General features: G+C 33.3%; 2 protein-coding genes across 2 annotated transcripts; one reads left to right on the plus strand and one right to left on the minus strand.

The window, feature by feature from the left end:
* Positions 1-5611: 5611 nt before the first annotated feature.
* LOC124922209 lies at positions 5612-6473 on the plus strand. Its single transcript, XM_047462974.1, has 2 exons — positions 5612-6100; positions 6164-6473. Exons 1-2 carry the CDS (start codon positions 5905-5907, stop codon positions 6352-6354), a joined length of 387 nt encoding a protein of 128 aa, XP_047318930.1. The 5' UTR covers positions 5612-5904; the 3' UTR covers positions 6355-6473.
* Positions 6474-10990: 4517 nt separating this feature from the next.
* Positions 10991-12265, minus strand: LOC124921047 (zinc finger protein GIS). Its single transcript, XM_047461648.1, has 2 exons — positions 11588-12265; positions 10991-11447 (listed from the first exon to the last, which is right to left on the minus strand). The coding sequence occupies exons 1-2, from the start codon at positions 12103-12105 to the stop codon at positions 11153-11155; spliced, it is 813 nt and encodes a 270-aa protein (XP_047317604.1). The 5' UTR covers positions 12106-12265; the 3' UTR covers positions 10991-11152.
* Between the last annotated feature and the right edge of the window lie 1492 nt (positions 12266-13757).

Raw genomic sequence — 13757 nt, forward strand, 5'->3', positions numbered from 1 at the left:
TCCAATACCATCAAATAATGCCTTCATCTCATCTGCATATTATAGTTCGGCATATCTAAATTGTTTTGCATCAGGATGAACATATCATAAAATAAATCAACATTTCATATATGTCAATATATTTTTTTCCACTTTTAAATATGATAAACTATTAAAAATCTCATAACTCACCTTAATATATTTTGCACACTCTTCAAAGTCCATCTAACGGTATTTGTAATTGGATCATATCCATTTCCAATTTTATTAATTATTTTCTCCCAAATGCCATACTTTTTTTTTCATGTAATCCCATTGATTTTTTAATTGTCTTAACTCAATATAAGTCATTTTTTCTCTTTAATACTATGGCTAATTATATTCCATGAACATTTCTTAAAAATATTTCCATCTTTATTTCCGCTCCTATCTTCTTTAATACAAACATCTAAATATAATTTTAAAAGTTCAGGATCTTTCCAATTTACTCTCTACATATTATCAGTCATTTTATTTGTAATAACCTATCAACAAATAAGTACAATATAAGATACATATATGATTATATAATGAAATAAATAAATAAGCAAATAAGTCTCTAATAAAACAAAAAAGAAACTAAATCAGATTTTTATCATAAAAGCCTCTTGGTTAGAAAAAAGAAAAAAAATGGTAAATCATGACCAATATGTACTACGATGCTGATACTTTATCTTAAATTGTCTACATTCTATTAAGTTGTCCAAAGACAAATGAATACATATACATTCTCTTAATTAGAATCATAAAGAAGTACTTATTAATTTCTGATGACTTTCTACAAATAATATAGGTTCTTTCTCTTCAGTTATTCATAGTTTCCAATAACTATATACAAAATAAATACAGGTTCCTTCTCTTCAGGTCTTGATAGATGGGATATTGATTTACTTCTACTTTTTATGTTCAAATATATATATAATAACCCCACATCAAACCACATGTAATTAGTATCTCAAACAATACAGATGCATTATGTCAAACACCTTATAAGAACAAAAATAATGATTGTTCCCTAAATTTATCTATATTCTTCTCTTCTTACTCTCTTCTTAAACTATTTCTATACCAATAGAAATGAACATTAAATTATTTAGAATTGCAGTCAAACAAGAAGAATAACAATTAACAAATGAAAAAACACTAGATCAAATAATATAACAAAAAAAATTATTTAATCAAATAAATGTTTGAAACAGAAAGAACATATAATTTCATATATAGACATCCTATCAAGATCAATCTAATAAAAGAAAATCTAAAAGATTAGAGAAAGTAAAACTTACTTGATTCAATCGAATACAGGGAGATGAAAGGAAATTAGAAATTTTGCCCAGTAATTGAAAGCAGTGGACATAGATCCTGGAGGTCAACAATCAATTAACACTAATAAATGAAGAACAAATAAACTCTTATGTGCCGGTGTCGTTGAGAGAGAATATGAGAGATAGAAGATAAAGAAAAGAGAAGATATAAATGAAGATAATGAAAGTGAAAACCTAATAATTCCACGTATATATATAGTAGGTAATTTTATTAAAATTATAAGGGTAAATAGGTCTTTTGGATTTATTCTTAAAAGTTCTGTGTTGGGTTTTAACTTTTAAAATAAGCTTCCTATTTCGGCTTATTATTTTTAACCTGTTTCTATTGAAGTCTATAAAAATAAGTGATTATAATTAGGGGTGAGCATTGAGTGGTTTAATCCAAAATCAAATCCAATCCGAATCCTAAATACTAATTCATATTGAATATTTCGGATTGGACTGAGATCGGATCGGATTGAGTTTGGATTGAATTAAATCGGATTGGATTAGGATTATCCAAATTATCCAAACTATCTAAATAAAAATATATTTTTTAATTAATTTTCTTTAAATTAAATTTAATCTCAATATAATATATATTTTACTTATCATTACTTGACAACCATATTTATTTTTTTTTTAATTTTTTTTTATTATTTTTTTATTATTTTTTTAGATTCAAATTTAATAATAATAAAAAATTCGAATTTTTTTTAAAAAAATTAAAAAAAAAATTGTTGACTAATTTCAAGCTAATATATATAAATATTTTTTAGTTTAGATTATCCAAATCATTTTCAATCCAATCCGTATCCGTATTAATTAGTAAAATGTATTGGATTACAGATTGGATAAACTTAATTTGGATATAATACGGATCGGACAAATCAGATTGGTTTTACCCATTTGCTCACCTCTAATTATAATGATGTGTTATCAAACATGCTTATATTAAATAAAATTTTAATATATTAAATTAAGTGATAAGTTAAGTTATAAAACATTGCATAAATCTAAAACAATATCATCTTCAACTTCTCCTCGTGTTGCAGAAACTTCCCTTAATTTAGGTAATTCACTTCTAGTCACAAAAGTTAACCATTTGACAAGTATAGCAAAATCTATTAAAGGATCTTACATCACCTCCTACAAGTTAAATGATAAGAATTGTATGACATGGGATAAAGCATTTCGAATACATTTATGACAAAGGAAATGAGAAATTTATCACTGAAATTCCTCCTAGTCCAAAGTTACATTCAAACTATGAATAATGGAATAGATGGAACCATCAAGTTATGTCATGACTACTTAATTCAATGACTCCAAAAATAGGGAAAAACTATCTAAATCAATTAACAGCAAAATCAATTTGGAATAAAGCTAAATTTCGATATTCTTGTATTGATAATTGCTCTAAAATATTTCAAGTTAAATTAATCATACACAAACTCAAGTAGAGAGATTCAATGAACATAAAAGAGTATTTAGTACTCTTGACTCTTTTGAAGACAACTAGTGGCATTTTACAAATGATATTGAACTTTATAAATGAAATACCAAGAGAAGAAGAATTTACAAATACCTCTTCGACTTGAAACTTGTATTTCAACCGGTTAGATGTCGGATAACAGCGATGAAGCCCACGCCGAGTATGGATGAAGTGTTTTTTAAGTTCAACAAGAAGAGCTTCATATTCAAGTAAATCATAAATCGTCTGTCGTTTCTCCAATCGTAGAATATTTTGTACTGTATCACAAAATGAAGCTAAGCTGAAACCCTAGATCTGGTGGGAAGTTCAACCGACATAAGTGTGAGTATTGTCGTAAAACTGGTCACACAAAGGATCTGAAGAGCAGTTGCAGGAAATGAAACGTCTATTTGGGTCTATGGACTTTTCCACGATGACCGGTTCATCCAGTCACTCAACTAGTATAGTCAGTCAAGGATGTTTGTTTCCGCCCAAAATACAAACAATAGTTCTCAATCTGAATCAGTTGGCAATAGTTTAACCATGTTTGGTTCCAGAATTGTAGAGCAAAATGATTTTAATAAAAAATGGTTAGGACATGTTTGGCAGTAACGAAAAATGAGGCATGCATTGTGAATTAAATAAAAAAATTGGAAATTAGATCATTGATTCAGGTGCTTCTAATCATATGAAGGGTGACAAATCAGTTTTATTTAATTTACACAATGCCAAGATATTCCTTGAATTAAAATCGCTAATGGAACGTCAATTAAATATTTGGGTTTGGTTTAGTTTATATTAATCCTAAATTATTTCTTAATATGTACCAGATCTCGATTGCAACTTATTCTAGAATCTGAAAGCGCTTTGAGTTTAAGCGGGGGGCATGGCTGTAGGGTGTAATTCTAGTTCTACTTTAATTAAAAAAAATAGGTTGCAATCGAGATCTTGTACATATTGAGAAATAATTTAGAAGATGATATATATTTACCAAGAGCAGATGATGAGTTAAAAAAAAAACGATTGTAAATTGTATATACCTATTTAAACCAAATAATTTCACACAAAAATTATACACAAATTAAAAATACCATTAACACACAACACACCCCATTTACAAGAATAGATCAAACATTTAGAGGGACCATTTGAATTCTAGATTTCAAGTTTGACATATTAATAACACTCAAACAATATTATTTCATAGAAATAACTAATATACAGATAGGATCGAGAGTGGCTACTTATCTACAATATATAGTTCTTAACATTCAATAATGTTTCATTCACTGAAAACACATCAACAATTCGTCAATCTTCGCATTTAGATGAAGAAAATAATAAATTTTCAATCAGATAAACTGAGGTAATTTGCACAACATTAATTTAGAGATCCAAACACGTACCTTCTTCTCTCAGCTTAGGCAAATTTAATACTCCTCAAGGAAATCGCCATTTATTCTTGATATCAACAACTCATCATTAGAAGAGAAAGAAATGGGCATATTTTCTAACAATTCCAATAGTTAACAATAAACGTAAAGTAAAAGATAAAAATAATCTGTAATCGTTAGATAAAATCAAAATCCAATAAAGAAGTTTTTCCAAAAATTCAGCACTGTCATCACTTTTATAGTGATCATCATCATCATTATCATTGTTAGCATTCTACGATTGAAACCATATATCACAATCCAGGTTAAAAGAAAATTCAAGAACAACAAAGTTGAACCCTAATAATCCTACCACTAACCTTCAATTGCGATCCACAATATCAGGCTCTACTCTTTTGCATCAACGACGCAATCAAAGGAAGATGAGATGCTTCCACTAATTCCTTGCACAAATAAATACCAACTTCCGCATTAGGGTAGGGTTTGTCGATCGACAGAAGATGAGCCGACGATTAGTTAATAATCGTAACAGGGAGAGAAAATCGACGAGAGATGAAACCTTATGGAAGAAAATCGGTAAGAGATAAAATTTGGGGGAGCAGAAATCACCGAGGAAGAAGAGAGATAGGAAGAAAGTTAGAGCGTAAGGGCCTGTCCTAAATAGTTTATTTTGGATTAAATTTGGTTTTCTCTCTCTCATTCTTCTCATCACTTCAATCTATTCAACCACTTTATTACTCTATATAAATACCATTTTACCCTTACCACTTTTCTTAAATTTTAAATTATAAAACCCCATTTTAAAAATTTCTACTCACTTCTTCTTTCATTTTTTATATTAATGTAATTTATAATAAAAAATCATTTTCTAAAAAATATGACCAAATAGGTCTTTATTCATTATGCTTTCATTTACCACACCGTCTATAATTTTCCACTTTCATTTACCACCATATAGGAACAACCCTTTAATTTTCTTCACTTACCACTTTGTACTTGTAGAAGATTTAATGATCATTAAATTCAACTACCTCCATACCTACCACAACACCCAGCGTTATCCTTGTTGGGGCAGATGTTACCACTCACACTATTGAAACCACCGTGAGAGATGGACAACAATGAAGACGAGGATATCGAATTGGGCTACTATGTGGCGGGGATGATATGTGTACTTGCAACCCTTGAGGCGAGTCTTCCTTCCAACTCAAGGTCAATCCCCCGACAACCTAGATTGATCTCTTCTCGTAGTTACGAAATCGTAATGGAGTGTCTACAAAGCAACCAGAGGTGTATGAAGACCACAAGGATGAATACCAACTACTTGCGAGAACTTGTAGACGTCTTCATAAATCGCTATCATGTAAACACTACGGGTTGCTCTATATGTCTAGAAAAAAAAGTTATAATAACATTGAACTACTTTGCGTATGCCGGAGGCATGGCTAGAGTTTCAATCACGTTTGGACACATGAAGGATACCATGTCCAGAATTCTGTCGAGGATGCTGGTACCTCTCCATCGACTGTACGTAGATGAGGTAAGACCTGTGGATCAAACTAGGGTGTACCACAAGTTCACACTCCCTTCGCCCATTCTCCGCGCATTCCAGGTACGTATCTGGACAACCATTGTCTTCAGTTTGTTTTTAATTAATTAACTCATTTTTAAAGTACAAGGATGTATCGGGGTGCTCGACGGAGCACATGTTCCCATGCATCCTCCATCAGTTGAATTCATAAATTGGCATGGCCGTCCACGTATCCCTACTACCAATGTGCTCGCTATTTGTGATCACGATTTGTTGTTCACGTACTTCGCATCCGGTGTTGAGGGGTCCTACCATGACACTCATGTGCTAAATACGTGTAGAACCACAGAAACATTGCATTTTCCAGAGCCACTCTCAAGTAAATGTGTCACACGTGTAGCCTCATATGCGTTTTCATGAAGCTGAATGATGTATTTTACAGGTAAATTCTACATATGTGACAGCGGCTATGTGAACAAGCCAGGGTTCATGGCGCCATATAGATATAGGCGTTACCATCCTCATGAATTTGAACACAATGCACCGGATAATTCAGAAGAGTTTTTCAATCTCATCCACTCGGGCTTAAGATCAGTGATTGAGAGGATGTTCGGCGTCTGGAAAAATAAGTGACATATTGTTCAAAAAGGCTATTCTCTTGTTGGTTTCAAAGTCTGGAAACAGTTGGCCATCATTGATTCAACTGCAGCTCTTCATAACTTCGTTCGCAGACGCATGAATGACATTTACTTGGAGTCTGTTGAACAACAAGTAGAGGAAGAGGACGATGTTAGCATCGACCTCAATAGATCACCTTCCCTGAAGCCCTTCGTGAAGAGGATTGGAATGTGGATCGTGACAATATAGCAAGAACAATCTATGAATTCAGATGATGGCCCTTAATGTATATAATTTGGTTTTTGTAATGTAATGCCTCTAAATGAAGATGGTTTTGGTTGAAGACAGTTGATTTCATAATACTCAAAATCAGAATCATGTAGAATCATCAACGGTTGAAATTGTGTATGCTTTTACCTATAGTGCTAAATTATGAATTGTTTATTAATTGGAGAATTAACTTTTTCTTTCATGAATTTATATCAACACACAACAATCACACAACATACTAAACGAAATTGAATAACCGAAAATCCTCAACACACAACAATTAACATTCAAACATGACGAACTGAAATGAAATTGTCTCGGAGTGAACACACAATTGGATGGGAGAACAAACATCATTGACTACTTGATGGGCCATGGTTTTTGGAGGGCGTTGAAACATGCGTCTTGCGCCTATCTAGAGTTTTCAAAAGCCATGCCCACCTTGTCTCTGGCCTTTGACGGAGCAGGACCACCCTCGTGTACTTGCTTTCTATGAACATATCCTGTGCCTGTTGGAACATGTCTGAAGTAACATCCATCATCATTTCATTCAAGAGAACAAGTATCACCTCCTCAAAGGTTGCAAGTGTAGGTGTAGATGTAGTTGTTACACTCTCAATGGTCTTGGACATCTCCACTTATCTACGTGATCTCCTCTCGTCCAACTTGTCAAAGATGTCTAACATGAGCTCTTCAATGTGCTGGACAACCGGAGTGGAGGACTTGATGTCTAAGGATTTGCCTTTTTGCTTCTTCTTGCTGTTGTCTAAGGATGGAGTAGTATTAGTTCTCCTACGATCTTCAACTACCTTGTTTGGGTTTGTAATTTCCTAGGGATCACTGAAATGAACATCCTCCGAATGCGAAGAATCCCCTACTCCTTCGTTTGGGGGAACCCGTGGAACCAATGGATCACGCAAGTGAAGGCCCTCAGCATGTTGGCCTCTAAAAACCTCTTCCAACAGATTATAGTCGGGTATAACTTTGTCCTTCAAAGATGATAACCACTTACGCTCCTACATGATTAAAAATCAAATGAATCTGTACAATAGAACACATACTATCATTGAGCTTACCTTGTTCACATCCCACCACTTAGGACTCGCTATGACCATCTTCCTTTCATGGTCCCATGAGATACCAATGCAATTGTGGACCCAGCACACCAAGTTCCATAGCTGCTTCTTGGTGGAGAAATAGTTTTTCAATTGGGCCTTCACGTGGTGAATCTAAAATTCATTCCAAAAAGTTTTAATCATTGTATTGTAATGAGTGGTCGTGGGATTTCCTCGTAGGAGTCGCCCTTCCCTCTTCTGTTTTGCTAACAATTCCAGGAAGAACCTTGACTGTTCTGGATGTGCATCCCAACGAGCGACATCATGATACCGAGACTCAGTTGGCTTATACGACATTTCTATTACCCTAATAACAAAAAGAAATTAATTTAGCCGCGACATCAGAAATATTACCGTAGATTTCAACAGCTCAATCGATTTTCAGATCTAGAGACAAAGAGAAGTGGTGGAAAGTCGAAGGAAGCGTGTTAATGTTGAATCTTACTGTTGCCTAGCGATTTTCAGATCTAAAGACAGAAGCGGTGGAAAGTCGAAGGAAACGTGGATATGTTGAATCTTATCGTTGCCTAGCTGCGTGCGTCCTAATCTATGATATAGCCGCAGAAATAAGCTTAAAGACGATCAATCTGAATTTGGAAAAAACGTCCTTAGAGAGAGATAGGAGCAGGGGAAATGGCGGGAGGAGTTGCCTAGTGTTTTTTATTCAATGGCACCCTTTATAATTCTTAACACATATGGGGACTTAATTGTCTCAAAATCTATTCTACCTAAATAAATTTAACCCTATTTCATACCGGTTTTTTGGTCACTTTATCAAAAATAAACCAAATAAGCCTATTTCGGACAGGCCCTAAATAAATAACTTTCTCCGAGGGCACCCAATAAAGCCCTCGACAAAATTATTAAATGAATATTGTCGAGAGATCAATAGGAAATTCTCTCGGTAATAAGAAATATTTACAAGGACGAATGAATGCTCTTAGTAACAAACGAATTATCACTGAATGTAGAATAAAGCTCTCGGCAAAAATAATATTACCAAGAGTGTTAGAATGCTCTCGGAGACAACTCTCGGTAATTGGGCACTTTTCACTAGTGAGTGCAATGCTAATTTTTATTCTCATTATTGTGTGTTTCAATATACAGATTCGGTAACGACGATTGACAATATAGAGTTGTGTTCAGGACTCTATGTTCTACGCAGAAATCTATCTTATGCCTCTAGTTTGCTTTCTACTGCTTTTAATGTCACTTCTGATCAAAATGCTAAAATCATGTTATGACATTATAGATTATGTCACCATAATTTCATGTATCTTGTAAATTCTTTTCCGAATTGTTTCTTAATGCAAAGTTTAGTTCATTTCAATGTGAAGTGTATCAATTTGTTAAACATTGTCGTGTTCCTTTTCCTCTATTATCGTACATTGCTTCTAAACCATTTTCATTGTTTCACATTGATGTTTGAGGTCCATCGATAAAAAAAACTTTAACTAGTAAACGTTGATTTGGTTCTTTTGTGGATAATCACACTCGTTTGACTTGGTTATTTCTAATGAAAGAAAAATAAGAAGTCAACGAAATTTTTAAACAATTCCACACAATTCAAATGTGGAATACTTACCATAAAAACGGACAATGCCAAAGATTTTTTTAATCACACTCTTGGTCAATTTCTTTCTACTAAAGGCATTGTTCATCATAGTTCATGTCTTGACACACCTCAACAAAATGGGGTTGTCGAACGCAATAATTGCCATATTCTCGAGGTTACACAATCTCTTTTATTTTTGTCTAATGTACTTAAATATTTTTGTGGGGATGTCGTCTCTACAACAGCTTATCTTATCAATCGAATGTCTTCAAAAATACTAAAATTTCAAACTCCAGTCCAATGTCATTTATCATTCTTTTCACACGCTAAACTAATTTCTTCTACCCTCCTCCTAAAGTGTTTGGGTGTTAATCATTTGTTCACATCCATCGCAATAGAAACAAACTTGATCATAAATCCGAAAAATGCATATTCATCGGTTATGCACCATTCCAAAAGGGATATCGTTGCTATTCTCCTTCCACTAATAACACACCACCATGGATGTTACATTTTTTGAGAATTAACCTTATTTTTTGGCTTCCGATATTTAGGAGGAGAATCTAGATGAATATCAATATTTTGCACAATCTTCCACTCCCATTATAGAACAATTTGATAATTCTCCATCTTCCGCTACTATTACCACTCTTACTTCTTCCTCTTCCACTTATACTTCTACATATACTCCTAAATCGATGTCATCTGAAGACCAAACACACTTTTTATCACATCAATCGTCAATGTCGGGCTGAATCCAACTCCACAAGAACACTCGGGTATTAGCATTTCACTTGATCATAGTTATGTTGATGATGATATTCTTAACTTATCTATTGCTTTGAGAAGAGGACAAAGATCTTGTACTTAACACTCGATTGATAATTTCGTATCTTATGAAAGGTTCTCACCTCAATATAGATCTTGTTTTGCTTCTCATGATAATGTACAGGTTCCCAACAACGTTGATCAACATTCTTGTTACCTATGGGGTAGTTGAACTTTCTCACATTCCATCACGGTTCCAAATTGCCGATGTTTTAACCAAATCGCTACCAAGGACTATATTTAAAGATTTGTATGTTAGGGAAACATAATTTGTATCTCCCAATTTAAAGGGAGTGTAAATATAATTAGAAATATTATATGTTTAAATAATAAGTATAAAACAATGTAACTGAATTTCTATTGTATAAATAAGAATGTAATTTACCTTAATAGTATATAGAAAAATTTAAACATAAAAGTTTCTGGATGATTTCTTTCCTTCTGACATTCCTAAATTTATCACACATGCATTGTGGTGTAAGAATCTGTGTGAGTTTTACACAAGGAGCCATTTTTAGGCTCTAATTGTTTTATATTTAGTTTTTGAAAAATCACATTTTTCAAACATATTTTATACATGTTAATATGTAATTATTAGTAAATCGGTAATAAATTTATTTTTTTGACCTTTAAAAATAAAATTGTAGTTTTAAAAATTATTTAAATAAAAAAAATGTTAAAAGTATTAATTAATTTATGTGACAAAACCTTAAGATGCTTCATCATTCAGTACATTTGTAAGCTACAACAAGTACTACATATACTTACATCTACAAATGGAAAATTCAATGTATGGGACCACATGAAAAGTCTTGTTTGGAATGAGGTTTATTTTTTTAGCAAGTTGCAGACATTTTAATTAAATCAAACTCTACTGAATATTAAAAGACGAAAGTACAACATCGCTAAAATAACAATGCTCACAATGTCAAACGATAATTAAGCTATCTTGAGAAAAATCTTATCCAATCTAATAAATGGTAATATCGATAAATTAGCATTGTAATAAGATTCTGTAAAAAAGAAAGAAAGAAGAGAGAATTGCCTATAGGTGAAGATCCAAGCTGACGTGGTGATCTTGAACTGCGGCCGGTTTGTGTTTGTAAAAGTGTCGTAGCGAAGGACCGGCTACAGGTCCTCCGATCATCAAAGACGGTGGTGGCGGCGCCGACGACGGCTGCCTGAATGATTCGTTGAGATCCGTGAACATGGGCATGGAATGACGGTCACGATGAAAAGATGAAGAAGTTTGGACGGTTGGGATTCGCCACAGACCCAATGGACTCCCGTTTATTGGCGGCGGATGAGTGTAGTAAGATCCATGATGATTTTCGTACAACCTAAGATATTTAATAAGTTAATAACCCATAAATAGTACCAATTATGGTTTACAAATAATAAAGCACTTTAAGGTAATTATTATTATTATTAACGAAAAACACACTCATGACCTAATTAATTAATAAGATTTACTTATAACCTTGAGTGATAAGCGATGGAGGAGGGAGGAATTGGCGATGGCCAGCCACCTAAAGCACCGTGAAGAACGGCGGCGGATTGGAGATGGACGCGTTTAGCGTGCTGGCGTTCTCTTTTATGAGCGTTTTGATGGCCGCCCAAAGCTTGTGAAGTGGGGAAGTTTCTACAACAATAATGACACTCGAACTTCCTATTGCCATTATTGTTACCATTGGCGATGGTCATTATCTCTCCTGCTGCAGCGGTGGCGACATCGTTAGGGTTTGAACCGTCTTGGTCTTGTTCTTTGTCGGTATTTTCTAATTCGTTAAGGATTTGGTCACCGGTAGAATCGGTGGTAGTAGTAGAAATAGTACCGTTGAATTCTATGCCGAAGAGGCGTAGGGGTTTTTCTTTGAAAAGGGGAGTAGGAGGAGGGGGTGGTCGGATGAAGGGTAACTGAGAAAAGGATTCTACTCTCATAAAGTCATGGGTGATATTAGTCGACTGATGATGATGATCACTATTGCTCTTCTCCATCGTTTATATTTAATAATAATAATTATTATTATTAAATATATTAAAGGAAGAACAAGGAATCAAAACCCTAACTCTAGCTAGAATAGTATAATGTTCTTGGGAGAGATAGATAGATAGGTATAGAGAGAGAAAGGTGTGGACGATGGACGGGAATGTCAAAAGAGACGACGGATCCTATTCTATATATATTCTATTATTTATTTAATTTATTAATATACAGTAAAAGTACTTGAGGTTGAATTCTTTCTTTATTGTAGCTTTTTCAATTTATGTCGATCTAATGACGTCATCCATTCCAGTCTTGTTATTGATTATTAAAAATTGAGTAATTTTAAAAATTAGACCTTATTTTATAGTGGGTTACTTAAAAAATTATGAGAAAAAATATGATTATGTTATATTATTTAAATAATTCAACTAGCTAGGGAAGGTTTAAGGAACAAAAATGAAACTAGGGTTAGGTGGTGAGAGTTAAGAGCATGCAGTGAAATATATATTTACCGGATTCCTGACCTAAATGAAATTACTGAGTCTCTCTCTAGGACCATGGTAACTGGTAAGTGAGTTCTTGATGGGTGATGGGTGATGACTATTATTAATTGTCTGTTAAATTAAGTGGTCCTCATGAAGAAGATGAATTGATTCATTATAATTAACTGATTAATATTTGTAATTAATTAAGCTTACCATAGTTGATAATTTAATGGTTACAGTTTGATTTTTGTCATGATGTATTTATTCTACACGAGGGCATGGACAATATGATTAATATTATAATTAATTCGAGGAAATTAAGAAAGTAGCTATAGGAAATTAAGGTAATGGGTGTACCCTCATAGAGGAGTACAATGATTATTAAAAAGTAAACCCTCCTCATATTGTGGAGCCATGGCATGAGAGTGAGTTTTATTGTTACAAGGTTGGATTGGATTGGATTATATAAGTTTAATGAATGAATGAATGAATTTGAAAATGAAGATGGGAAAATGAAATAAAAAGAAGTGAAAATGGGAAATTGAATCTAGTGTAGGAGGGGTAAGGTGGGTTGCATGCTTGTCCCATTTTGCAATTATTCCTCGACTCCAAAACCTCATAATTCTAGCTTTGTAGGATATGTCACCATCTTCGGTCGGGGCCACCCACAATGCATATCAATTGGATCGATTTGAAGGTGCAGGCAGAGAAAGCAAAATTAAAGGCCCACATGAAATACATACATATATGTATATACAACAACAGCAACCCTTCATTCAAACAAGCCCCCCTCTTTGCTCATTAAAGTCACACTTGCATCAGAGCTTAGAGACGACTCATGACTCTTCAACCTCAATATATAAACATATAGGGACCATTTTATGTATTTATATATGTATACATAGCTTATGTCATTTATAAGGTCTTCCACCATTCATCTCAACTGCAACTTGTCCCCCTCATTATAAACTTCTTTTATTATTATTATTATTATTAACTCAACATAACCATGAACAATATCAAATGTCACCATTTTAATTATCATTAAGAAAACTAAATTGAAATGAGAAGATCATTAGTTTAGGATGGTGCTATCTTTCCAATTTAAAAAAAAAAAGAAAAAGAAACAAATTAGAGTATAAAGGTTCTCATATTTCTTTTATTTTGTAAAAAAATGG

The sequence above is a fragment of the Impatiens glandulifera genome, chromosome 1 (assembly GCF_907164915.1).
Source record: "Impatiens glandulifera chromosome 1, dImpGla2.1, whole genome shotgun sequence".
In the NCBI taxonomy this organism is placed as follows: domain Eukaryota; kingdom Viridiplantae; phylum Streptophyta; class Magnoliopsida; order Ericales; family Balsaminaceae; genus Impatiens; species Impatiens glandulifera.